We start from the raw sequence: 27,426 nt of genomic DNA, 5'->3' as shown, positions 1-27,426 counted from the left end.
TTTGTGATGCCCTACACATCTGAGTAGTTTACATTCTGGTACAGACAGCTGTACTCAGTGGGGGTATGTCTACACTACCACCGTAGTTCGAAGTAGGGTGGTAGTATAGACATACCCTGGGCAACAAGGAAAGTGGCCTAACAGATACAATATGGTCTATCACCTTGAGGTCAGGATTCTGTTCTTGGCTCATGATGTCATCTTTTGGCAGGTCACTGATAGTCTTTGTTCTTCAGCTATCCCATCTGGAAAATGGTCCTATGCTTGCGGTGCACAATCATTTTTGATGGGCGGGCGGCACTCCAAGAATTTGGTAAGTGGTTAAGGGCTGCATTCTTCTATGACATTAATGGAGAATGTGGTGTCTGAAATGGAGGTTGAGTGTGGAAGGGAGCTCAGGGTAGGGGAATGGGAGTGTGGGGGAAAGAGGAGTGTGGGGTCTGGGAGGGAGTTTGGGTAAAGGACAGGATTGTGTCTTAGGGCAGGAGATTGCGGTGCAGGAGATGCAGGTTCCAGGAGGGATGCAGGTTCTGGTAGTGAGTATGGGTGCTGGAGAGGATTCATACTAGGGGGAGGAACCTAGAAGGGGCTGCAGGGGCGGGGGCAGTTGTGAGCAGGGGCTGGGATGCAGGAGGGGATGCAGAGTATTTGGATTGTGATCTGATGCTGAGAGTTGGGTTGCAGGATGGGTGGGGTGTCAGGTGCAGGCTGTGACTGAAAGGCGCTTATCCTAAGCAGCTCCCAGCCAGCAGACCAATGGGACCCTTGGGCAGGCTCCCTGCCTGCTACACCCCCACATACAAAGCCATCTCTAACATTAGTGACTAAACACACTTCTGTGCTCACCATCACAGCACTTTTTCAGATTGCACAGGGATAAAGACCTGACCAAAGAAAAGGAGAGAGCTGTGAGTTGGTTTGAGGGGTAATGATTCCTATTGATGGATTGTATTAATTACAATTTCCACTTGTCTCATCCAGAGATAGGGCAAATAAAGTAGAGAAGGCAAAAGAGGAGGAGAAGAAGAGACATAAAAGAGGGGAAAAGAGAAGGAAAATAGAAATAACAGGAAGTTGAAAAGAAAGGATCAAGGGAGTATAAAGAGAAATGGAAAGGAAACAATAAATGGAGAAGAGAAACCATGGATTAAGAAGTACTTATAGACAACAGAAGAGGGAAAAAAAGAAGCAAAAGAAATAGGATGGTGGAGAAAAAAGAAGAGAAAATTAGGAGAAAAATCCTCCGGAAATCATGTGGAAGGGAAAAACAATAAAGAAGTAAAAAATGATAGAAACAAGATAAGAAGCACTAATGAAGCCAATTTATTATTCAGAAGTACTGGAGCTTTTGGGGATTAGAGACACTCAAGCACCTGAGAAAGAAGGATGTAATGACACTTTGGTTTCTGCTTTAGAAAAAATGTCCTGGGAACAGTGCCCTGGACTTAAACCATAAGGAGTCATCTTTGGTCACAAGATGCCAGTGTGTAAGTATCTTCTTCCCATAACTCAAATTCTTCGCCTGAACAAAATAACTAGTAAGAAATGAAAGAGGAGACCCTGGGTTCAATTCCCAATAGCAAAATATATTCAGTAACTGATTCCTTTAGATATATATAAAAAGCAGATTGTTGATTTAATATCTCCAAAACCTTCACCTCCATACAGCTGTAAATTAGTGTTTGTCTACTAAAAGTACATTAGTGTAGTCGCTATTGGTAAGGCTTATAATTGAAAATCAAAATTCTGTGATAGACAGCCAACTGTATGTACATTGTTTTGGAAAACAAACCAATATATTTAACAAAGTTGCCATTTACACCCACTTCTGTATCTCAATTGATTGTCTCATCCCTGTATTACATTCCTGTTGTCATTCATCAGCATGGAAGCACCATTCTTACAAATCTGCTGTTGCTCTGCCCTTGCCTACTAGTTTCTGGGTTTGTAGAAGGGAAAGCAGAAACACAGTCATATGGACATTAGCAGAGGAGGGAGGGAGGGAGGGAGGGAGTGGGTGGGCATGCAGGTATAGTGTTTCCTTGTAGGTTGAAGCTGCCAGTGTCTGGGAGGCTGTACATTCTTTCTTCCCCCTCCCAAAGAAGGGGAGTTCTCAGGGCCAGCACATGCTCATTCCTTCCCTAGCCACAAAAATTGAGAGGGGCACTCAGTAGCAGATTTTGATAGTTTCTGTTGTGTTGGGGTTTTGTGATTAAGGATGTAAGTAGATAAAATTCATGTCTGCATAATCAAGGAGATCAACTACTAATAGGTATTAGTTATTCAGTAAAGTGTTTAGAAGATTAAAATTATACTTTCATAGATTATAAAGCCAAAAGGGACTATTGTGATAATCTTGTCTCACTTCCTATATAGCACAGATCATAAAACATCCCTGAATTAGTTTATTTTTATACTGGTGATCCCTCCCCGACATTAGCTCTCATAGTAGATTTTCTGATTTTAAGCTAGTACCCTGCTGACAAGCAGGTATGTTATTGCCCACAGTGGCTACGTCTACACTGCAGTGCTATTTTGGGATACTGGAGGTATTCCATGTCTTTTGAGCATGCTCATTATTTCAAAATATAACAGGCTCGCTATTCCAACTTCCCTGTAAACCTCTTTCCATGAGGAGTAAGGAACATTTCGGAATAGCAATTTATTTAAAAATAAGTGCTGTGTAGACAGCACCAAATTTCAAAATGTGTAGCTTATTTCAAGCTCCAGGTGAAGTGTAGACACTCCCAGAGTGATGAAGGGGAAGTTCTCAATCTCCTTTGATGGTGCTAATGTAAAGGCCAGCACAGATTGTGTTCCAGAGTGCCTTCCTCATTCTGTAGTTCTGCAGCCAAAAGTTGGTTTTCCCAAGCCTCAAGAACAACTCGTTTCCCTTAGTCCGTAACCCTGGTGGTGCGGGCTGCTTGCCTCAACCTCTGCCATACTTGTACTGCTACACTGCAGCTGCCTCCTGATGGCTTTTCAAAAGCTTCAGCAGAAACTTTTCTTCTGGGAGCTGTGCCAGAAAGTGTGAGCTAGCCCTAGGAGGGCAGTGAAACTGCAACAGTTCAGAATATAAATCACAGTACTGCAGACTTTTAGCATTCAAAAAAAACCACCACAACTCAGGCCACCAAAATTATAAGATAAGCCTAAAAATAATGAGTTTTCCAAAATAACAAATGCTGGTTTTGTTTGCTGTTTTTTTAGTCTTTAGAGAAAGCCAACCTCACAACCCAAAGTCTATGTAATAATTTCAAGGTCAAAATTCGATCTGAAATGTACATTAAAATATATCAGCCTCAGTCGGTCTTGTGATGACCCTCCCCCTCTGTGACTAAAGAGGGAGTAGGGCCGATTTTATGAGAGAGAAAAGGCCTTAAAAGCCAAAGACTCAGTGAGCAGGGGACCACAAACAGGTAAGTTTGTGAGAGGGAGTCCTAAATCTGACCATGGATGAGAGTATTCATATGGAGACATCCAAGGCTGAGGAAGCTATCCAGCTACGAAGGACTGCTGTCATAGCACTGGGGGAGGAGGATTTGTCATAGGGAGGACTCTGGCCGCTGATTACTTGTGGCAGCAGGCAGTGCACCACCCCTAGTCTTAACTCACACAACAAATGGTGGAGAACCATTATGCTACCTTGGCAAAGAGAGGTGAAGCATGGCTCCCTAAGGTGGTGGAGGAGAAGCCATGTACTCTGAAGACTAGGAGGTTTGCAGCCAGCACTCTCAGGAGGAAACATAGGGTAGTGGTAGTTGGAGACCTTCTGAGGGGAACAAAGGCATCCATCTGTCCCCTTGTCATGGCATCCTGGGAGGTATGTTGTCTGCCAGGGTCCATATCTGAGACAATACAAAGGAATTGTTGAGGATCATCTGGTCCTCTATTACCCCATGATAATCATCCACATGGGCATAAATGATACTGTAAAGTATGACATTCAGCAGATTGGAAGTGACTACAGGGTTCTGGGACTATTGGTGAAGAAGTTCTGAGCTCAGTGGTGTTCTTTTTGATCTTCTGGTCAAGAGTAGAGGCCAGGCAGAGACAGATGCATCCCGGAGGTGAATGCCTGACTGCAAAGATGGTATTGCCAAGAGGGCTTTGGTTTCCCTGACTATGGGATCCTGTTCCAAGTAGGGATGTTAAATACTGGGTGACTGACTAATCAAACAGTCAATGCATTTTGCATCGACTATTTGATTAGTTGATAGGGCACCTTTGCCTTTGAAGTGTAGCTACTGCTTGGTTGAAGGAATGAGGTGACCAAAGCCCAAATGTAAGTCAAAATCATGAAGACCTGGGAGAAGAGTCAGAAATTGGGGGGAGCATGCACTGTATAAAGGAGCAACAAAGCAAACCTGGGGGAGGGATTCAAATCAGTATCTTAGACATATGCATACTAATGCAAATGGCATGAGGAATAAAACGACTTCAATCTCACTGAGACTTGGTGGAATAATAGGAATGATTGAAATATTGGTATAGGAATATTTAGGCTCAGGAAGGACAGGCAGGGAAAAAAGAGAAGAGGTGTTGCCTTATATACTAAAAAGAGTATACACTTAGGCTTCGTCTAGACTGGCCGCTTGATTTTGCGCAAAAAGCACTGACGTTCTACTGTCCGAAATCTACTTGCGTAAATGCTTTGACGTTCCCGTTCGGGCAAAAGCCCTTTTCCGGAAATGTTTTTGCGCAAGAGGGCCAGTGTAGACAGCTAAAAGCTGTTTTGCGCAAAAAAGCCTTGATGGCAAAAATGGCGATCGGGGCTTTCTTGCGGAAAAGAGCATCTAGATTGGCATGGACGCTTTTCCACAAAAAGTGCTTTTGCGGAAAAGCGTCCGTGCCAATCTAGACGCTCTTTTCCGCAAATGCTTTTAACAGAAAAACTTTTCAGTTAAAAGCATTTGTGGAAAATCATGCCAGTCTCGACGTAGCCGTAGGGTACATCTACGCTGCAAGCTTCTTTCAGAATAAGCTATTCCGGAAGATATCTTCTGGAAAACCTTAGTTTGAAATAGAGTGTCCACCCTACTGGGAAGCCTCAAAATTAGGTCGAAGCAGGTTGCCTTAATGTGGATGCATTATCTCGATTTAGAGCCCCAGGAGGCACTGATGAGGAATAACTTTAGAATGGCCCCGGTGAGGAACTATTTCGACATAGCAGCAGTAGAACGTCCACATGAAAAAGTTTTTTCAGAAGAGGTGTTATTCCTTGTGGAATGGGGTTTACCAACATCGGAAAAAGCCCTCCATTATTTCAATTTTCTTTCAAGATAACGCAATTGCTGTGTGGATGCTAGTATTGTTTTTCCGGAATAACAGCCATTATTCCAGAAAAACAGTGCAGTGTAAACACACCATTAGACTGAGGCTGAGATGGAAAAAAGAGACAGGCTTGTTGAAAGTCTTTGGGCAAAGATAAAAGGGATACAAACCAAAAGTGATATCATGGCAGGGGTCTACTATAGAACATGTAACCAGGAAGAGGTGGATGAAGATTTTTTTAAAGAACAAAATCATCCAAAGCACAGATCCTGGTGGTGATGGGGGGCTTCAACTACCCAGACATCTGTTGGGAAAATAAAATGGTAGGGCATGGATTATCCAACAAGTTCTTGGAATGTATTAGAGACATTTTTTGTAACAAAAGGTAGACAAAGTTACTAGGGAAGAGGCTCTTCTAGATTTGATTTTCACAAATAGGGAGGATCTGTGTGAGAATTTGAAAGTGGAAGGCAGCCTGAGTGAAAGTAATAATGAAATAGTACAGTTCATAATTCTAAAAAATAGTAGAAAGAACAGCAAAATAAAGACCGTGGACTTCAAGAAAGCTGGTGTTGGTGACTGCAGGGGAGAGGCAGTGCAGACTCCTGCTGCTGACACAAGTTCCATAACCCCATTAGTCCCCTAGGCTGCCTCAGCTGTGGCAAGAGGCAGAGTTTGGTGAAGCAAGTGCAGAGCAAGGGTGAAGGCAGAGCAGGGGTGGGGAAAGGTGGGGATTGAGGCAGAAGGGGTTGTCCTGGCCACTCCCTGGGTTGCGGGCAGGGGGGGAAGGGGCACGCCATTGCCAATGTCCTCCATCTCTTGTCACCACTCACATCTGACCAGGAGAAACCTATATGTTGTGCTGCTAATCAGCTGGGTGGCATTAGAATCTCATCTGAGCGGCTGCACAAGCACACAGCTTACAGGTAACAGGTGAGGGGGTGTAGATCCTAGCTGGGGCCAGTAACCAACAGTTCAGGGTTAGGAGAGAGCTGCAAGCTGGGGCAAGGGTGTTGCAGGTATGTATGTGGGGGGGGGGGCAGGCTCCAGAAGGGATGTTAAGACTTTGGGCTGGGGCAGCAGATTGGGGTTCATGCGTGGGTTAAGGGTGCAAGGTCCTGGTGACACTTAGTACGGCTCTCAGTAAGCTCCCGCCAGCTCCTTGCATCCCGTAGGTGCACGGGTAGCCCGGAGGAGGCTCTGAGTGCTGCCCTCACGCCTGCAGGTATCGCTCCCGCATCCCCCACTGGTTGCAGTTCTCAGCCAATGGGAGCTGCAGAGACGGCACTAGGGGCAGAAGCAGGACACGGAGCCTCCCGGGCCACCCCTGAACCCTGAGGCCGCAGGGCCCTGCTGGTCACTTTTGGGAGCCACACGGCGCTAGGGCAGGCAGGGAGCCTGCGTCAGCCCTGGGCCCCGCTGCGCCCTTTTTGTCCGGACCCTCTCGCCGAAATCCGGACGCGCGGCACCACGACCCGGGCCCTGAGCCGCAGCCGGGAGCCCCGCCCGCCGCGGAGCTGGGGCCCGGCGGGGATCACCCAGAGCCCGACGTGCTTCCCGCTTCGAGAGCCGAAGAACGCGGCGCCGGAGCCCCCTCTCCTCATTGGCAGCTGCCGCAGTGACGTGCACCTCGCAGCCATGCGCCTTGAGGGTGTTTAGCGGTTTCCATAGTAACTGGCCGAGCCCCGCCCCTTTAAATAGCTCCTCCCCGCGCAGGGCGGCGTTGGCGCTGTTGCCGGAAGTGAAGATGGCGGCGGCCTCTTCGGAGCTGCTCACGGGCTGGTGCCTCTTCGGCCTTTCGCTGCTGGTAGGCGGAGGCGGCGCGGCTCCATTGGAGCCATTCCCCGGGCTGTCCGGCCGAGGCTCCGTGCGGCTCCTCCCTCCCCTCCCCCCCCTCCGTGCAGTCTCTGGGGCAAAGGGCCGAGCGCTCCCCGCCTCCGCCCTGCTCGGGGGCTGTGTAGTGTCCGGGCTAATGGACTCCCCCAGTCTCTTCCCTCCTTGCTGCTTGTGGGGTAACTAACGGGGTGTCGGCCCCTCCCCCATGGGGGTAACGGAGGCGGTGCACATCCCCTTCGCGTCTGCGGCTACAGGCTGGGCTCCTACACCTCTCTTCCTGGAGTCTCGGGATAGCTGGTCGAGCAGTGGCCACCTACCAGCAATAGATCAGGATCTACCCCTAGATCTTGGAGCCTCTGACAGTTGATCCTACCTGGTTTGGCCAGGAAGCTCTCATACTGCTTCTGTTTGCTGTGCAAGGTGTGGGAGGGATGAAGGGGGTGCTGATGTCAGGGTGTCTGCCCCCACTTCTGAACCTACTTCCACACAGAAGGAGATGGAGAGAGCTTGGCAAGGCAAATCTCAGCCTGACAAACACACACTGTCCTTCGCTCCCATCTCCTGACATAACAGAAATGTGGGTGGTGGTGGTTACTTCTGTTACTGCCTGTGAAGTGTGTTGTTTTTGGTTTCTGACTGGTCTGTGCATTTCATAATTTTCATTTCTCTCTTATGCTTAAATTTAATTATTTGATTAGTGAGTTCCAAAAATGACTAACCTGATGTGGCTGGAGTAATTTATCCACATAGTAACTGCTGCTCCTGGAAGTGGCTGGCATGTCCCTGCAGCTCCTGAGAGAGGTGGAGCAGGGGGTCTCCACATGTTCTCCTTGCCTGTAGACACCACTCCTGCTGCTCCCATTGCTCAATAATGGGAAACTGTGGCCAGTAGAAGCTGTGGGCTCAGTGCTTGTATATGAGGGGCTGCACATGGCACCATGGAGCCATTGCTGTACATGCCAGCTGCTTTCAGGAGTGATGCAGGATCAGCCTGAAAAGCAGCCTGCGGTAGTGTAGTTGCAGACCATACCATAAGGCACTGTCTTGAGGTTTGACAGTAGTCCTAGTTCCAGCACATCCTAACTTCTGAATGCCTGACTTAGCTTATCCTACTGTTGCTTGTCTTGGGTGTAATTTCATACCTTTTTTTAAAGGAGAAACTGGAACCATATTGGCCATCAGTTTATCAGTCGGGTTTTGACTCCTAGGTCCTGCCACACAGGCCTTTGACACTTGAAATAATAGAGTGAACGGTAGCCATGTTATTAGGCTGCCCTCCTTTGAAGTAGAGAGAAAAAACTAGCCATCGTTACTAGGTTGTTAGCATTTGATTGTCTTGGCTGATGACTTATGAATTTGCCACTTGCCAGAAAAACAATTTTAATTTGTTTTTTTCATGAATCTGAATAGGATGGAAAGGCTCACCTAGACTATTCTAGAGTATCGAAAGAGTAAATGCAAATTCCGCAGGTTAATGTTTCTAGTTAAAGATAGTGTTCCTCCTGTAGTTTAAATAATAGATCACTACTAAATACTGTTGAAAATACAGCATCTGTCTGCCCACCAGTATACAATCACATGGTGAGTGTATGTGTGTGAGAGGATCTCAGTAATGCAAGAGTGAGATATGAGATGTTATCAATCTTACTACCATAAATACTATACATGGCTGTTGAAGGGGGGTGGTAGAGGTTGCTTTGTGATTGTGGGTGTGGTGTGTGCCATATTTTTTTGCATTTCAAAGAGGGAAATCCAACCTGTACCAGATGTTAATCATGTTTAATACATAGCCAGAAGATGCTGTCATGATGAGAGCAATCAAGTATCTATACAGAGTAGAAATACATTTTAACTTGAATGATATTTGATATTTTTGCTCAGTTGATTCTCTTTTGTATTTCAGGCTATTCTGGCTTTCTGCTGGGTTTATGTGCGCAAATACCAGAGTCGTCGAGAAAGTGAAGTAATTTCTACCATAACAGCTATTTTTGCATTGGCAATTGCACTTATCACATCAGCACTTCTGCCAGTGGACATTTTTCTGGTTTCATATATGAAAAATCAAAATGGCACATTTAAGGTATGGTCTACTTGCAAATCTTATTGAATGCCAATATCTGGTCCCATAATTGTTTTATCATATGTTTTCTCCTCTCCCTTTTCATTATCTCTTCATTCTGAGTTATTAAACTATAGAACTAATGTTTTAGCAATTATGTTTCATTGCTGGAATTTTTTGTCTTGAAAGAACCATTAGTATTATAAACTAATGGGCCTTGTCATTTATTCCTAAAATAGACTTTATCCTCATAACCTGGTAATGTAAACCTGCTGTTCTCTCATAAAATATGAATATTGAAAACTCTTTTATAACATATACAAGAATTATCTTGTGTGTGGGGGGGGGGGGGAGGAGGGGTTGTTCATTTAATCCTGCATTAACAGAAATGAGGAGAGACTTCTAAAATACAGAAAATATTTATAGTATGAACTATCTTGTCATCTTTATATAAGGTTATAAATATACCCAAAGAACAGAACAAGATGCATCTGTTCTAATGAGCTCTGAATCCCAAGGTCTGCTCTACACTTAAACATTAGATCAATTTGCCTACCCTGAAAATTTTGTCTACCCTGTGAAACTTATCTTCCATGGGTGTCATTGTTAAATTGAACTAACCATTGATAGATGTGGTTAGGTTGATGGAAGAATTCAGTAAAACTTACACAAGTTCCTTCCATTGATGTAAGAAACGTTATCTTGATGGTGCTACAACTGCACAAATGTATCAAGAAACATTTTAAAGTTTTATTCTTAAATTAAAAAATAGGATTAAAATAAAACTATCTTTTTGCTTGCTGATTTCGTAATTTACTTTTTAATTGACAGTTTTAATTGTGACTTAAATCACTTCCCTGCTGCTACAAAGATTGCTTATGTACATTGCCTTACCATGGCTGTCCACACATTTGTGTTTAATCTCAAACACATGCACTTGCATGCATTAGGAACAATCAGATTGAAGGTTAAGTCAGACGCTTTACACACTTAAAGGGTGGATTATTTGCATCCATGCTACTGTTTCTTGGTGAATCAGATACAATGCGTAATGTTCAGATTTTAAACTGGATGAACCTTAAGATTTTTCTTGTCAATGTGAAAAATCTTCCACCTTTGAGCATATGGATTTTTATTTTTATTAAGAATCAACAAACTTTTCTTCTGCTTTGCATCTTCTTCAAGCGTGTTCCTGTAGCCTCTAACTTGAATAGGGAAACTACTTCCTCATTATGTATGTTTCTGTTCCTGTCAGTTTAGTCACACTATGCATCTTCTAAAGTCTACAACAAAATGTGCAAAAGTGTGGTGTTACAGCATCTGAAGTTATGGTTTGATTATATGAAAAGCAGATTTTCATATAATACTGTAAGTCTGTCATAAAACTTAAACCAGTTCAAAGTGTCGGACTCTTTGTCACTTAAGTATCATTTTATTGTAAAACTGGCTTTTTTCCCCCCCCCCTGGAATTAGCAGCTCAAACTGTACCGTGTCATATCATTGGTTTAATAATTTTTGGTTTAGATAAACTAGTCCTTATTTCTGCGCTGCTGTTGGTGGATGTTCTGACTTCAGAGCTAGATTCTTGGCCAGCAGTTACTGCTCTCCAGACTGCTACAGTTCAGCACTATGAGATTTCAGATTTAAATATCTGAAATATGAAATTGAGGATATCTTTAAAATTTTGACTGAAAATGACCAAAATGGACCGTGAATTGGGTAGGGCCCTAATCCAAGAACAAAGAAATTTTCAAGGAAATGGAAATAATACACACATTTATTAGCAATCAAAAACTTTTACTATTCATATAATATTCCCTACATACTTTTCTTCCTGTATGTAACTTGCATTTTAAAAATAATTAACAATTGACAAAGCAAACTTTCTGTTACGTCCTGCTGTTGGTACATTTCACGTGGCTGCTGCTGTTCCTGTTGCTCCTCTTTAGCAACTGCTACATATGAAGTTTATTTGGTACACAGATATCAAACTCTACTTTGTCTCTTTTTGAAAAAAAAGTGGCATGCAATTCTGTTGCAGTCGTCTTAATTCCTGGCATCACTCTTTCAGGGTTTTTCAATAGCTTTAACTGATGGCTAAGAGTAGTGCTTTGTGGCTAAATCAATGCCAGGCTAATGAGCTGCTTGCTATTGTGTCCCTATGACTGTATGTCTAAAGACAATATGAAATACTACTTTTGACACGACCTTTTTTCAGAGCAAAGAAGTTTCACTGTGACCATATGTTTAAGTTAACACCATCTCCCATAAAGTCTACATAATTAAAAGGACTGCATTCATTTTTAATACTTGCTATGGGGGGGGGGGGGGGGGGTAGAACCCCTCCTACCATGTATGAGAACTCTTCTGTCAAAATTATTTCCTTATTCTCTTCATATAAATCTGTTCCAAAATCCTGTCTCTGAAGTGTTGCTTAGAAATGGCTACTGTAGCGTGGGTTGAGCACAAGCTAAATCTTTTTCCACCTAAATTCTCCATTTTATTGCCTCCCTGAGAAGCACTTAACATAGGAATGTGCTCTTCTTAATCTTCCAGAACCCATATCTGCTAAGCTTTGCAGCATATGTGAAAGTTTCTTATTTTCTTCCATCTTGGGAAGAGAATGGATAGAAATATAATGGGTAATCAGATCCTGCTCCAAACTTGGTTATGATTGTGAGGCAATGAACTTCACAAAGTTTTTGTCTTACTGTGAACTTGATGATTCATAAAGGGTATACAATATGGAATAGATGTTTATTTGACAAATAGGTGTCAGGAATAGACTTGCACTTGGAGAGCAGTTTAAGTTGCTGGAGTACACTATTTGTTTTTTTTCCTGTTACTAACTCGGCTACCCCTCTGAAGCTTATCTACTCATTGTCTTTCTTCTTCCTCCCCTCCCCCTTTTTTTTCTTTTTTTTTTTCCTTCTCCTCTTCTCCCTTTCCCCTTCCCTTATTTATTTTTTGTATCTGGACTTCTAGCATTCCTGTCATCTGAAGAAGTGGGCTGTGCCCATGAAAGCTTATGATACCATCTCCATGTTTTGTTAGTCTTTAAGGTGCTACTAGTCTATTTAAGTTTTTCCTGTTACTTAATCTTCAGAGGGGTAGCCAAGTTAGTCTGTATGTCATCTCTGGGCCAAGAGAGACTAATACACAGACACTCTTAATTATTTTAAAAAACCTACTAGATTTACTTGGGTCCTAAACTCAATTATGTACTTTAAAAAAAATGCTTCATTGCTGTAGGGTGCAGCTGAGGATGAGGGGTTCAGTATGCAGGCTGCCCTGGGTGGAGAGGACAACCTGAGTTGTCTTTCACTGCAGCAGCTTGGGGCCAGATGAGAAGCCATGGAGATATGCTTCTCATGGAGATGGACCTTTTGGTCTGACCCAGTATGGCTGTTTTTATGGCCTTTGCTGCTCCAGCAGGCACAGTTGGGGCAAGATGTATGTCTGGGGAGCACAGGGAGCAGATGAACCTGGACGGAGTTAGGAATGCAGCAAGTTGTACATTTCCCCTTGCTCCCTGATGAAGTGAAGCAGCCAGCAGTGTTCCCATATGACTCGTGGGAAGGGGAGTGCTTCAGCCCATTTTGCCTTTCTTAAAGTGTGCTTGGGGAAATTGAGGCTCTGGGAGTAGTCATGGCATAGGGTGTAATGCACTCTCAACCAGCCCCCTTTACCTGCCTGGTGATTCTGTCTCTTTTTTTCTGTATGGTTTTCTGAGACCGTGTCTTTCTAGACACAGCCCATTTTCCTGGCACAACCTAACCTTTGCCTTGCTTTAAGTTATGATAAAAGGAAGCTCCATACCAAATAGACCCTATCAGGAGCACTACCACAGATTGAAGAGGGTGGTGTGGGGCTTACAGCTCCCCTGTGTTTTGCCTCCCTGCTCCCAGTTGTAGATGCAGGGGTAGCACCCATTTGGGCTTCATGGTTCCCTGAGTGGGGAGCATACAGGCAGCAGCTAAGTGGGGAGCCTGAGACAACTGTGCTCAAGCAGCATAGCTTCCTTGTCTCTTTTATGGATCCGGCATGAAGCATGAAATTGACAAGACAGCCAATGTGAATAACTCTGTGTCCATACAGACACCAGTTCACCATAACTACACCAACATAAGTGTTTCTCATGGAGGTAAAGTTATGTCAGTGTAGCAGGACACTAATGGTACAAGGCTGTAGTGTACCCACTTACATAATTTGGTCTGAGAGCTGCCTTACATTGACCTAACTATTGCGTGTAGGCCAGGTTGGAATGTAAGAAGTTAGCATACACCTGCCTACATGATCAACCTACTATGACTTCTTAAGCAGGCTTTGAATCCACCTAATACAGTGCTTCTCAAATGCCTGTACTGGTGGTGATCCCTTTCACACATCCAGCCTATGGAATGATCCCCACTTATCAATTAAAAAATATTTAACACCATTTAAGTGCTGGAGGCAAAGCTTGGTTTGGAGGTGGAGGCTTTCAGCTTGCATCCCCAGAGGAGTCATGATCCCCAGTTAGAAAATCCCTGACCTATTATTTATATATTCAGCATCTTATTTGGAAAGTTTTTTTTAATGTACATACCTCATTTGGACATACTCTCTCAAGACTGAACAATAATAAACCCTAGTAGCCAGTGCAGTGGGGGCTGTCTGTTCATATGTATTTCTTCCAAAATTACTTGTCATATTTGTATGGTAATAGTGCAAGTATACTATGGTAATAACTATCAGATCTATTTAAATGCTCTTTATTAAGTTTTCAATCATAAATAACTTGTTTTATTGATATTTGTCTTTAATTTTGATCCAAGAGTTGTTCCATGCTGGCTATTATAGATGACATTCTTGCATTTAAATATTATGAAACTGAATGATCAAAACAAATACAACCTCCTAGTTATTAATATCAGTGCTTCAGTAATTAAGAATAATTACACAGCCTTTTTACCACACCCATGCTGTTTTTATTCAGAATGATACATCTGAGTCTTAATTCATACACTTCTGGAAGAAAAATTGACTAACTTCATGTAAACCACCAAGAACAAAATCTCATGTTTCCTAGTTTAAACGTTTGACAATAGGAACTTATTTGCAAACTAAAAAATGTTCTATATAGATTGCAAGAATAGCTGTTGTGAAATAAGTATTGCATAATTTTTCTCTTCAATCTTACTAGGAGTGGGCTGATGCTAATGTTACAAGACAAATTGAGGACACAGTACTATATGGATATTACAGTGAGTATTTTTGAAACAATTTCTAAAATTAGGATTTTCTTCGAGTCTGGATTATGCATTTATACTTTCCAATAAAAGTATTGTATTGTAAGATTTTTAGGACACTATAATTAGTGATGTAAGCAGCTAGTCAACTAGCGTCAGCTATCCTGGTAAACTTTTGCTTTTTGGATAGTCGACTAGTCACTTCCCTCCCCACCTCTCTCCTGCTGCTTCTATCACAAAGAGGCAGCAAGGAGGGAGAAAAACAGGGGGTAATGGAAGGAGCCGGCTTAAAAGCTGGTTTCCCCCAGCTCCATGGGAGGGGGCAGGAGCACAGTGGCCACCAACTTGGAAATGTAGAAGAGTCCCCACTGGGGCTTTTGTACATTTCAAAGCGTAAGTGCCCACATGGACCCCAGGGTCAGTTGGATGCCTCGCTGGCTCTGGGCTCCATAAAGCATTTAAATCTTTGAAATGTACTAGCGCCCCTACTGGGGCTCTTGTACATTTGAAACGTGTAATGGGGTAGTTTTTATCAACTAATCAGATAGTCAATGAGATTCCACTGACTATTTGATTTAGTCAATTAATTGAAATTTAACATCCCTAGTTATAACTCAGCATGAGTTTTCATATTCTGTCTACAATAAAAGCTTTTAATACATTTAAATAAATCAATGCTTAAAACTTGGCTAATGTGTTTGGGCATGCAGACATATACTACACGGTTTACACTATGGTTAATAGACATTAATGAGTTCCTTAGGGAATTTCTTGCCCTACTCTTGTCACCTTTTTAACATGTAGCAGGGTATGTTGAGGTTTTCTCCATTAAGGTAATGAAAGGTATTGCTACTGTACCTAACTCAGTGCAATTTTCTTTAAATTGTAATACTTATGGTAGGTAAGACCATTCATTGTTCAGACACTGCATGAGGACTATATTCACACTAGTAAATGAGCTTAATGGAACATACAGGTAATTAGCCTAAGCAAAACAAAAGGAAGAAAACCAGATTAGAGTAACTTCCAATTCACTTCAAAAATGTGGTTTTCTGTGGCTTTTAAACTATTTTTTTCTAGAAAGTGTTGAACCCATCTCTGCAATCTGTCCATTCTAAATAAAACATTATTTGTAATAGAGGATACTAACAGAAATACCTGGCATAAAAGGTGTGATGAATGAACTATGTCAGTTACATTAACATAGCATATTTTATTGAAAACATTTCTTAAAAGTAATATATCAGAGAAAAGTAAACATAGCTAGTGATGTGCTTACAAAATGATAAATCCCATAGTGATAGAAATGTAGCCGTGTTAGTCTGGGGTAGTTGAAGCAAAATGCAGGACAATGTAGCACTTTAAAGACTAACAAGATGGTTTATTAGATGATGAGCTTTCATGGGCCAGACCCACTTCCTCAGATCAGGTTGACCTGAGGAAGTGGGTCTGGCCCACAAAAGCTCATCATCTAATAAACCATCTTGTTAGTCTTTAAAGTGCTACATTGTCCTGCATAAATCCCATAGGATCTCTTTTCTCAATCCCCACAAATCAGGAAGGCCCATCTTCTCTAAAGACTCTATGCAAATCAATGCCTGCAGCCTCCTTGCCAGAAACCCTGACAAATGGAGGGGATGTCTCCTGGGCTCTACAGCAGCATCAAATCACTGCTCCCCAAGTAGCCACTCCCCCAGTGCCTTCAGTGCATGCTCCATGGGGCAACCTGAATGGACTTCCTAGCGGCAGCTGGACCGGTTGCATTGATAAGACAAAGTGAAATGCCTTCAGACCAGATGCAGTTAGTGATATCTAGATGATCAGAACATGCAGCACCTGAACATACCTATACTAATGAGAGAAGGCTGTTCTGAGTGTACTGTGTCCTCCTCAAAGTCCACTGTGCTCAAAACCTTCTCCTCCTATTCACCTCCTCTTTGTACTGTGAGCTGAATCCTGCAAAGTGCATAATGCCCATGGCACTTGCTGATAATGCACACAGCCCTGCTAGGAGAATGCATGCAGCCCAAAGGAGGGCGAGTGATGGGATGGCTTGTTTGGGTGTGTGGGGAGGGAAGCAACTTTAGTTTCCAGAAGGGGTTCAGTCGGAGCCCAGCTGCGTGAAGATGTTGAGAGGCTGTGATAGCTGGAGGCTTCTCTCAGCCACAATTAGCAAGGCTAGACCCCAGCCAGCATTAGCCATATTTGGGTCTGTCTTGGAGACCAGCTGGTGCACTAGTATAGGGGAGGTTTCTGATTCTTTGCTTCACTGTAGCCTCTCCTCCATGGGCTTTCCCTTGATGGTGCTGCAGGTGCCCACATGCTTTATCCTCTAGGATCTCATAGTTGCAGTTTGTGACGTGCTTAACAGAAGAGTCCAACAAATGTCTATGATCAGGTGCTACTAAAAGCTAATTATCAGAGGGCCCAGTTGGGACTCTGGGGGAACCGGGGGAACTGATTTTGAGATATAGCCAATGCAGTTACTGAAGTTAAGAAATCAGTAGTATCTGTTCAAAATTTGGTGTTTCTAGCTCTTACCGTTTTGGAGATCTGTCAGAATTATCAGTGGGCGTAATTGGGGCTCTGGGGAAACAGATTTCGAGATATAACCAATCCTGATTTCCTAACTTAAATAACTGTAGTATCTCTGCAAAATTTGTCACATGATTAATGTTTTAATCACACTATTAATACCTCATTAAATATTTGTGAATGTTTTCTACATTTTCAAATGCATTTCATTTATAACACAATGCAAAGTGTACGTTGCTTACTTTATTTTTGGTTTCAGATATTTGCTTGGTAACCAAAAAATAGTATTTTAATTCATCTAATGCAAGTACTATAGTTCAATCTCATCATCAAAGTTGAACTTAAAATGTAGAATTATGTACAAATCCCCTTTTTAAATGAAATATAAAACTTCAGAGCTTTCAAGTCCATTCAGTCCTACTTCTTGTGTCTTAGTGATGGGCTGCACAAGTTTGTTTACATTTATGGGAGATATCGTCCACTTCCATATTTACAATGTTGCTAAAAAAGTGACAAGGGGCCTTCACATGGTACTTCTGTAGGTGGCACAGCATAGCATGTACATTCCAGATATGCTAAATATTTCTATGCATCTTCATGCTTTGGCCACCATTCCAGAGGACATGCTTCCATGCTGATGACACTCACTTCAAAAAATTGTGTCAATTAATTTGACTGAACTACTTGGAGAGAGAACATGTACATATCCAGCTTTTGTTACCAGTATTCTTCCATATGTTTCATGTTATATTGGTCTCAGATAATGACTCAGCACATGTTTTAAGAATAGTTTTACTGCAGATTTCACAAAATACAAAAGGCACCAGTGTGAGACTTCTAAACGATAGCTAGCACTCAATCCAAGGTGACACAATCTAAAGTGCTTTCCAAAATTTGAGAGGGACAAACGCGTAGCACATCCTTTCAGAAGTCTTAAGAGCAACACTCTGATGTGGGAACTACAGAATTGGAAACAGCAAAAAGGAAATGAATCTTCTGCTGGTAGCATCTGATTCAGATGACAAAAAAGTAATATTCATCGGTCCACAGTGCTTTGGATCATTATCGAGCAGAGCCTGTCATCAGCGTGGACATGTCCCCTATAGAATGGTGGTTGAAGTTTGATGGGACATTTAGCGCATCTGGCACTTAAGATTCATATTTTGCAAGGCCAGCTAATACAGTACCATCTGAATGTCTGGTCTCACTTTTCAGGTGATGCTATAAATAAGCAGGCAGCATTATCTCCTACAATTTGTAACTAAACTCGTTTCTCTCCTTAGCTGAACAAGGACTGAGTAGACTTGCAATGCAAATATTTGTAACTAAAAAATAATGTGAGCAGTGCAACCTTTATATTATTGAAATCAATTAGGGCTGTCAATTGACGTGTTAACGCCTGCGATTAATGAAGGACTCTACAAAATGATCATGTGGTAGGAGCATGAATATGTTGAATTATGTAATACATTTTAATGATGAATAATACATATTGAAGGCTAAACACATTCAGGAAAAGGGAAACTTTTTTGTGATACGGGAAAAAATGTGTGGTCTTTTAAACCCGCCCCCCCCACCCCCCCAAAAGAAGACCTACTTAATTTGAATTTCTCTTCTGGAGGAGAGAATACTCTTGAAGCAATGTTGGCATAAATTGTGCTAGATGTACCTGGTAACTGTATTATCATACTCTGCTTTAAAGTGGAACCTAAAGACCTAAAGCATGTGTATAGTGCCTTTCAAATTTGAAAGTACAGACATTCATTCATGTTTTGGAACAAGGGGCCTATTTTACAGTGAAGATTCCAGAAAAAATTAAAATGCCTAGTCCCAAGCTGCAGTCCTAGAATTCATCTGACTTACTAAATGCTGTCTTTATTGTGGCTTGTATTGATAGTACTGCTACAAAAGCGGCAATCAACATTTATTTAAAAATACGTCATCCCCTGTGTTGGTTTGTCATTACTCTGTACCTGATTTAGTGTCAAGGTTGCACTGGAGTTTGCTTTCTTGGCTGCATCTTCCTACTGGGTCAGTAATTACATTTTCTCCTCAAACAGTGATGTATTCTGATTCCTGAGGGTACTATAAAATATGAGAAATATCTTTATGAAGAAATGTTCTTGCATTTTGGCCTATTAATTCTTTGTATCAGAATTTCACCAATAACCATAGGAAGAGGGACCACTTGAGAATATTACTAACTTAAAATGTTACCAAACTTTCATCCTGGTGACTATAGGTACGTGTCAAGTTCCTTTTAACTATATATATTCTGGGGTTGTATTATCAATTCTTTTCAGTAATGGGTATAAATAGGAAAAAAATGTTCAACTAAATAGATGTGAACATTTTTTTAAAAAAAAACATGTGTGGCTTGGAAGAGAGCCCTCACTGCTGATATTACCATTAGATTGGGAATTGGATTGAAGTTCTGCATAGGGCCAAATGGAAAACAAGAATTGTTCTGCATAAAATTTCAGTATTTTGGTTTTGTTCCATGTGGGGATGAAATACAGCTTTTGAAACCTTTTACCAAAACATTTACCTTCCCAAATAGCTAGTAGCTTAGTGCTTTAAGCTGACTGAAAGCCTGGACTTAAACTTGGGTCTCCCACATCCCAGATGAGCAGCCTAACATACTGCAATATTTTTGGTTTTATGCTTGGGATTTGTTTGGTTTTGATAAGAAATTCTATCCTGGTCCTGAGAATGCTTCATACAGTTTCAATTTTTAAACAGTTGGTATCTTTCAACAAAAGAAATAATTGAAAATTTCCCAAAAGCTTTAGTGCACAGCATTGAACCCAAAGGTGCTAGACCTCAGCAAAAAAGTTCTTAAAAGTATATTAGGGTGGTAACTTTGCCTACCCACTCAGGTTGGATTGTCTAGACTTGAGACACGCAAGGGCTTTTTGGATTCACTTCATCTGCTCTTGATACTTGCATAAAAGAGGACTTCTTCTTTTAAATGGCTAAATTATTCATGTTGTTCCTCCCTAAACTGAGACTCTCTGGTCTATGGAACAGCCATGGTCCAGATGTTGCCAGACCAGAGAGCCCAGGGGCAGGGAAGCCAGTGGTGGGTAGAGAGCTCAGGCAATGTGGGGAGTACAGCGCCAGAGGGCTTAAGCAGCATGGTGAATCTGTAATGCAGCTGCGAGCCCTGCGGCAGAGGACCTTCCTGTTCAGGGAGCTCTAGTGGAGTAGCCAGAGATCCTGTGGGAGGTACTCAGGCAGTGCAGGGAATTCCATGGCACGGGGAGCTCTGGTGGGTTGTACAGAACTGCTCCCTGTAGTGATGTCTTACTTAGGGTTGTACCAGTAGCCCATCTACAGGGAACAGGTCTGTATGAGGCACTGGTGGTGCATGCAGGAAGAGCGGCAGGGGCTCAGGTGGTGTGGGGAGTCCTGCAGTGCATGGGGGTGCCCCATGACAGGGTTCTGGCAGCATAAAGGAGCCCTCATCTATTGTGGAGAGCTCTAGTGGTGTATCCAGGAGCCCTATGGCAGGGGATCAGGTGGTACAGAGAGCCCTGTGGTAGATCTAGGAACCCTGTAGCAGGGGGCTCAGGCAGCATGCGGAGCTCTGGTGGCACGGCTAGGAGTGCAGCAGGGGCTTAGGCAGCTCACTTGGGAGTTCCAGGGCTGAGGGGTTTAGCCTGGGTTGGCAGCACAGTTGGCTGAAGCCAGTGGGGCAGGCTGGAGCCAGAAGCGGAGTCCACTGGTGCCTGGGAGATCAGTGACAGGGGACTTCCCCTGGTTGGCAAATTCCCTTGTTTGGGACCTACCAGGCCCCAAGGGTGCCAGACCACAAATGTCCAACCTGTGATGGTATAATGTCAGGTACTGCAGGTATGTTGCATTCCCCCTAACAATTCTTGTGGTCTTAGTTAAGTTTTCATTAAATTCTCTGGACAAATAAGTGTTGAGGGAGATCTTAGTAATTTGCTCTATGAGGAAATGATTTGATTAACTGTGTACAGTTGTTGGATTCTCTGAATTGATGATTCTCAAACTTATTTGATTTGGCCACACTTCTGTGTCAACAATCATTTACTTTCCTAACCCTTGGTGTGTATATATAACGTTATCCAACTCTGAAGGCAAAGGAGAAAGCAGCTGCTCCTTCTGGCCAGGCTGCTTGCTCTGGAGACTGCACTGAGCCAGCAGTGGCATGGAAGTAAGGATGACAATGTGAAAAGTCATATTTATCACTTCTCACTGCAGACTTACCACCTCATTGAAACACTAAGCTCTGAGCTTCTGCTGCTGCCATCTCTGGACTGACAGCAGGAGATGGAACAGGGGAAAAGGAGAGCTTGAGTTGAGGTGGCGAGGCTCCGTCTATCCTCTATCCCTAATTCCTAGGTGTATGTGGCCTTTCTGCATGAGCCCCTACTGCCTAGGGCAGACCAACAGAGCTCCTAAAATAAAGTGAAAGCACATAGTTTGAGCATCCCTCCCCATAGTTTGAGAAATTATGCTCTAGTGTTTTCATTTGCCTCCTTGGGGTGCATCTACATAGCACTCTTACTTTGAAATAAGCTACATAATTTGAGGTAATTTTGAAATAGCTTACTTCAAAATGTCCATTAACCCTCGTACAATGAGGTTTACAGGGATGTTGGAATAGCGAGCCCATTATATTTTGATAACGGGTTTGCTCTTAAGATGCGGAATATCTATTTCAGGATACCAGAAGGATCTCAAAATATCTCTACAGTGTAGACATAGCCTTACTGAGTAGTAAGACCTAACAGACCTAAAAATGTTAGACTAAATTGAATGCACATTAATTTCACAAGGAAACAATATTGTGTGGGATACATTGTTTGTTTTTGACGAGTTTTTTCAGACAGGAAAGCAAAAATTCCACATTTACAGCTATTGGACTATAATAAAGGGATGTAAAACCATAGTTCATTTAGTGGTATACATAGAATGGGAGACTTCAAACTGTATAATAGATTTTCATTGATTAATTTTGAAGAAATAATGCTTCATTCTCAGCAAAAAATAAGTGTGAAAAACAATATTAAAAGAATTTTAAAGGGTAATTTGAGGAAAGTTCAGCACCACTAAAAATGGAGGCTGAGCTACTTTTTCAAAAAGTTGTGATAGCTTTAGCTTAAATATCATGTGTTTGAGGTATCAACTTGATTACACTTAATTTAATATACTGTTCACATTTTTAATGCCATAACACAGTTCTGCCTCCAGATGGTGGTAGAGGTTTATGTATTGAACTAACAGTATTGGTCTGCCTTTTGCTATTTTGCATTTAGTCAGTTTGATAAGGAATTAGGAAATAATACATGTTTTATACTGTATCCAACAATAATACATAGTTTCTAAGTAATTTTTAGCAAAATTTATGCACACACTATAAAAGTATAGATAGTCAAATTGTTTGACCATTACCCTGATGTGCAGTCAAGAGCACCAGAAAAGGTAATAGCCTTTATAAGACTCACAACATTCTTGAATAGACTTTCACAAAACGCAGTTTAACAAATGAGTGTATGCCTGTTAATCTGTGTCCTGTTGTGGTGGTTTCCCAATAAATGCCTGGGTAGCTGAAATCCCCTGTCACCACCAAGTCCTATGCTTTGGACCTTTTTTTAACAATTAAAAACAATCCCCATCCATCTGTTCCTGATTAGAGGGTCTGTAGTAGACCACATGCCCTGATCTCATTCATGGTATTTTATCCATGTCCTTAGCCAGAGATGTTTAATAAGTCTGTCTCCTAATTCTATCTGAACCTCAGTCCAAATATATACCGTTTAATATGTAAAGTAACACCACTCCCCTGTTTTCCCTGCTAGCCCTTCCTGACCAATATTCCAGTCATGCATATTCTCAAAGTAGCAGAGGGGACCATAGAAATATTTAATTCATGAGAATTCAATATTTTGTCTTTAAACATTTCTCCTTCTTTCTTTATGTCCCTAAAGAAAATTACAGGTACTTATGTAATATGAACATTTTTGAAGCATGTTGTAAGCAAATATAATTGTATAAAAACATTTCCTTCAGTATAGAATCCCTATGTCCTCCAGGTTATTGATCTCCAAAGTCAAATGAAAGGCCAGCAGTTTCTGAAACTGTAGTCTTTCTGAAAGACTAAATAAAACTTTCAGCAACTGAATTCTCTACAGTTGGGTCAGAATTGCAGCTTGAAAGAGTAATGGCCTTCAGACATAATGGAGAGGAAAGACAGTCAGGTTAACTCCTCAAGAAAACAGTAATCCATATTCAATCAAGGACTACTAAATTATTGCTTTATAATCCTAGTCCCCATTTGCTACCATGTTAAAGGAAAATAGTTTTACAACCTTTTCCTATCTAGCAACGAAGAAAGGGAAGAGTATTCTAGACTAGAAGCTGAAAATGTATGTCATAGCTTTCAAGGTCCCTTCAGGTTCACTCTTAATTACAACAAAATGACATTCAGAGTATTTTTTCACTCAGTCTTACCAAGTGAAGCCAAGGACTGTTTGTTCAGTGAACATTGATTGTATTCCATTACTTTGGGGTTGGCATAAATTTAATGAGGAAAATGTGTTTATGGTAAACATGACATATTAATTGCATTTACAAAAGAGTCTATTGATCAACTTGTTATGCTGATTGGCTGCCAGTTGTCAATTGAATAAGTGGCGATGTAAAAATCATTGTCCTGTCTTGTATTACAGAATGAATAAATGTCCTATAGTAAAAAAAATTTAGTGAGGACCAAAAAGGTGCCGCACAAGTGAAACAACAAAGTAAATGAAGCAGTTAGAGGCCCTCTTTGAAAAGTGGAAGTTTAAATCCTGTAGAGGAAATAGGAAAAATAACAAACTCTGGCATGTGAAGTATTACATTATAAGTAGGAGAGTTTAAAAATTTAGATAGCCAAAGGCTCGGTAATGGCACAATATTTTGCTTACATCAGAAGCAGGAGGTTTGTTAAAAAAATCCGTGGGGCTACTGGCCAACAGAGATGCAAAAGGATCACCCAAAGAAGAAAAAGGCCATTGTGGAGAAACTAAATCAATTCTTAATGTTGGTTCTTGCAGCTTGGAGTCATTGTGGATAGATCTCTGAAAATATCCACTCATATGCAGCTGCATTTAAAAAGGTAAACCACCATGGGAGTCATCAAGGAAGGGATATATATATAAAAAGCAGACTATCATGTTACTTTTCTATATCCATGGTATGTACACATTTTTTGAATACCATGTGCAGATGCGGCATCCCGATTTCAAAAAAGGTTTATTGGCATTGGGAAAGGTACAGTAATGGGCAACAAAAAACTATTAGGGGTTTGGAATGGCTGCCATCTGAGATGAATAGGACTGGAACTTTTCAGCTTAGAAAAGACATGACTGAGGAGATATGATAGTTGCATAAAATCATGTCTGGTGTTAAGATAGAGTAAGCACTTTATTTGCTATCTCAACACAAAAACTAGGTCACCAAACAAAATTAACAGGGAGCAAGAAGGAAGTATTTCTTCACTCAGTGCACTGTCAATGTGGGGAACTTTGCTGGAAGAGGTTGTGAAGACCAGTTTAGAAAGGAATGTGTCCTTCATGAATTTATCTAGTTCATCAATGGCTATTAACCAGGTTGGGAAGGGATGCAATCCAAGTTTGAGTATCTCACCTCTGTTTGTAAGAAGCTGAAAATAGTCAACCCCGGATGGTCTGTTCTGCTCATTCCTGCCGAAGCAGCTGACATTGGCCACTATTGAAAAACAAGATATTGATCCACATGGTGCATTGCTTAAATTCTGTGAATAGAGGTGAGATTTGAGATTCTTTGGTCTGTGCTTCCTAATCAAGAGAAGTTGTACAGTTATTGGCTGGAAGTACTCTATTTAATATTAAGCTAGCCTCTTTTGCCTACTTTGAGCTATTCAACTCAATCACCACACTTAATGTAAAACTTACAAAATTAGGTCATTGTGATTAAATTTGTGGTTGTTGAAACACTATGTATGATAAGAACATAAGAACGGCCGTACTGGGTCAGACCAAAGGTCCATCTAGCCCAGTATTCTGTCTGCTGACAGTGGCCAGCACCAGGTGCCCCAGAGAGGGTGGACCGAAGACAATGATCAAGCGATTTGTCTTCTGCCATCCCTCTCCAGCCTCTGACAAACACAGGCCAAGGACACCATTTTATCCCCTGGCTAATAGCCTTTTATGGACCTAACCTCCATGAAATTATCTAGCTTCTCTTTAAACTCTATTATAGTCCTTGCCTTCACAGCCTCCTCTGGCAAGGAGTTCCACAGGTTGACTACACGCTGTGTGAAGAAGAACTTTCTTGTATTGGTTTTAAACCTGCTCCCCATTAATTTCATTTGGTGTCCTCTAGTTCTTCTATTTAGGGAACTAATAAATAACTTGTCTTTATCGGCCCTCTCCACACCACTCATAATTTTATATACCTCTATCATATCCTCCCCAGTCTCCTCTTTTCTAAACTGAAAAGTCCCAGTCGCTATAACCTCTCCCCATATAGGACCCATTCCAAACCCCTAATCATTTTAGTTGCCCTTTTCTGATGTGTGTTTTCTCACTTAAGTTAGGCAGTAGCAGAAGATTCGCTTGGCTGTTATATACCTCTTTTGGCACATAGAATAGACATCCATCTTGGTTCCTCTCATGGTATCAATATCAGTCATCAGAAATTACTAGTTGCTTTTCCAAATTTAGGCCACAAAGTCTTCGATTCTACATGCTGTCTGATAGTGTTACCAGGAACAAATACTTGGAAGTCCCCTTGCTTCTGCAAGAGGTAGTATGGGAATGTTTAGGTTCTTAAATTCATCAGTTGCACCTTTTAAAATTCCGTCTTGTTTGACTTTGACTTCAACTCTGTAAACCTTCTGTAAAAGTGTACCACCTTTGTGTATTGGACATAACCCCTCCATTATAACCATCTTATTCTCTACTGGTGTAACATAGACAATCCTGGCAAAATGCAGTCTTGTGCTTTGAGACAAGTCAAATTTACAGATGTTAATGTGCCATAAGTTTTGATACTGTAAATAATTCATTTAACAGCCACGTTTCTGTATCGTATTTCAGATCTTTATCCTGAGACCTTTGAAGATGCTGAAATGTGGTCATAGATGCAAATCTGATCCATGTGTAATTTTTTTCTTCAGATAAAGAATTTTCTGGCCTCAGACTAACCAGATAGGCAGGCCGTTTGCTTCAGTTTCATTAGAGGTGTGAATGCTTTGGTTTTTATCACACTTGATCTTAAATCTCCTAGATTATGCAGTTTTTCACAGTTCTTCCAACATTAGTGATAATTAGTCAGTCTATCCAAGTAAACTAGTACCATCCACATACCCAAGATCATCTAAAACCAAAGTTTTAAATTTTACGTCATGTTTTAGCTTTAATGAGACTTGTCATCTGATAATCATTAGAATAAATAACATAGGTGAGAGAATGTACTCAAATTCTACTGAAAACCAGTGTAATATGACCATTAATACGAACACAAACTTTTCTACTATACACTTTCTCCACTAGGCACCCAGTCCTCAAGTCTCCCTACCTCCACGGTGTTAAAGGGTGCATTGAGAGAAAAGGAATAATCTGTTTAATATGAAGCCTTCTTTAACTTGAACACTTCATATTTGTTTAGGTGCCAAAAAGCATTGTGAGATCGAATCACTGCTGTTCTGAAATGTCTTAAGTGATAATGTCTACAAAGAAATAACAACTTTTAGTATTGTAAGTTTGTGAATCACTTATAACAAAACCACGAGAATTTTTTAAAAAGTGTATTAGGACAGATGCCTGGACTTCATCCATACCAAAGATAGTATTTTTAAACCTCAGATTATGCTGATTAGATGCTCAGGCTGTTGAACTTCTCTATAGATGGAATGTAGAGTGGGTGTGGGCTCTTTGTTTTGTTTTCCTTTTTAATACTGGAACAAGTCAAAGCAACTTACACAGGCATAATAATAAAAAACATTGGGACAGTCTGAGGAGTCTGAATTCGTTGAAAGAAGGTTTAAATGTTTAGCATAAAATTTAATTTGGTTATTCTTGCCTCATTAAATTCTTTAGTCTTACTGGCTAACTAAAATACTTTTGACATGTTTACAGTGCAAATATTTGTAGTCAGAAATATGAAGTGAGCACTGCACACTTTATATTGTGTTGTAGTAGTGTAGTAATCCAGGTATTTGAAGATAGGGTTGCCAGATGGTTTAACAACAAAAACTGAACACCCCCTCCAAAAAAAAGCACTGGGGAAAAAATTCTGTCCGGGGGAGGGAGGGAGGAGACCAAAGTTATTAACTCCCTTCCTCCCCCCTCCCCCCCAAAAAAAGTGTCAAGCAAGTTGTACCATTCTTCAGTTTAGGACCACACAATAACCACCAATGCACCCACCTTCCCCAGTCTCCCCATCCCAATGCACACACCCCTGCCTCAGAGCATCCCGCCCCGAGCATCCCGCCATCCC

The 27,426-nt window shown here is 41.5% G+C and overlaps 1 protein-coding gene across 1 annotated transcript in view; it reads left to right on the top strand.

Annotated features, from left to right (window-relative positions):
- Positions 1–6,947: 6,947 nt before the first annotated feature.
- The window catches only part of LMBRD1 (LMBR1 domain containing 1), a 168,160-nt gene continuing 147,681 nt past the window's right edge, over positions 6,948–27,426 (top strand). The window contains exons 1-3 of the mRNA XM_006127231.4: positions 6,948–7,081; positions 9,014–9,190; positions 14,352–14,412. Of these exons, the coding sequence (XP_006127293.1) occupies positions 7,022–7,081; positions 9,014–9,190; positions 14,352–14,412 (298 nt within the window). The 5' untranslated portion in view covers positions 6,948–7,021. The remainder of the gene's footprint in view (positions 7,082–9,013; positions 9,191–14,351; positions 14,413–27,426) is intronic.

The sequence above is a fragment of the Pelodiscus sinensis genome, chromosome 3 (assembly GCF_049634645.1).
Source record: "Pelodiscus sinensis isolate JC-2024 chromosome 3, ASM4963464v1, whole genome shotgun sequence".
In the NCBI taxonomy this organism is placed as follows: domain Eukaryota; kingdom Metazoa; phylum Chordata; order Testudines; family Trionychidae; genus Pelodiscus; species Pelodiscus sinensis.
The sequence above is the reverse complement of the archived record's forward strand: the minus strand, read 5'-3'. Positions and strand labels throughout refer to the sequence as shown.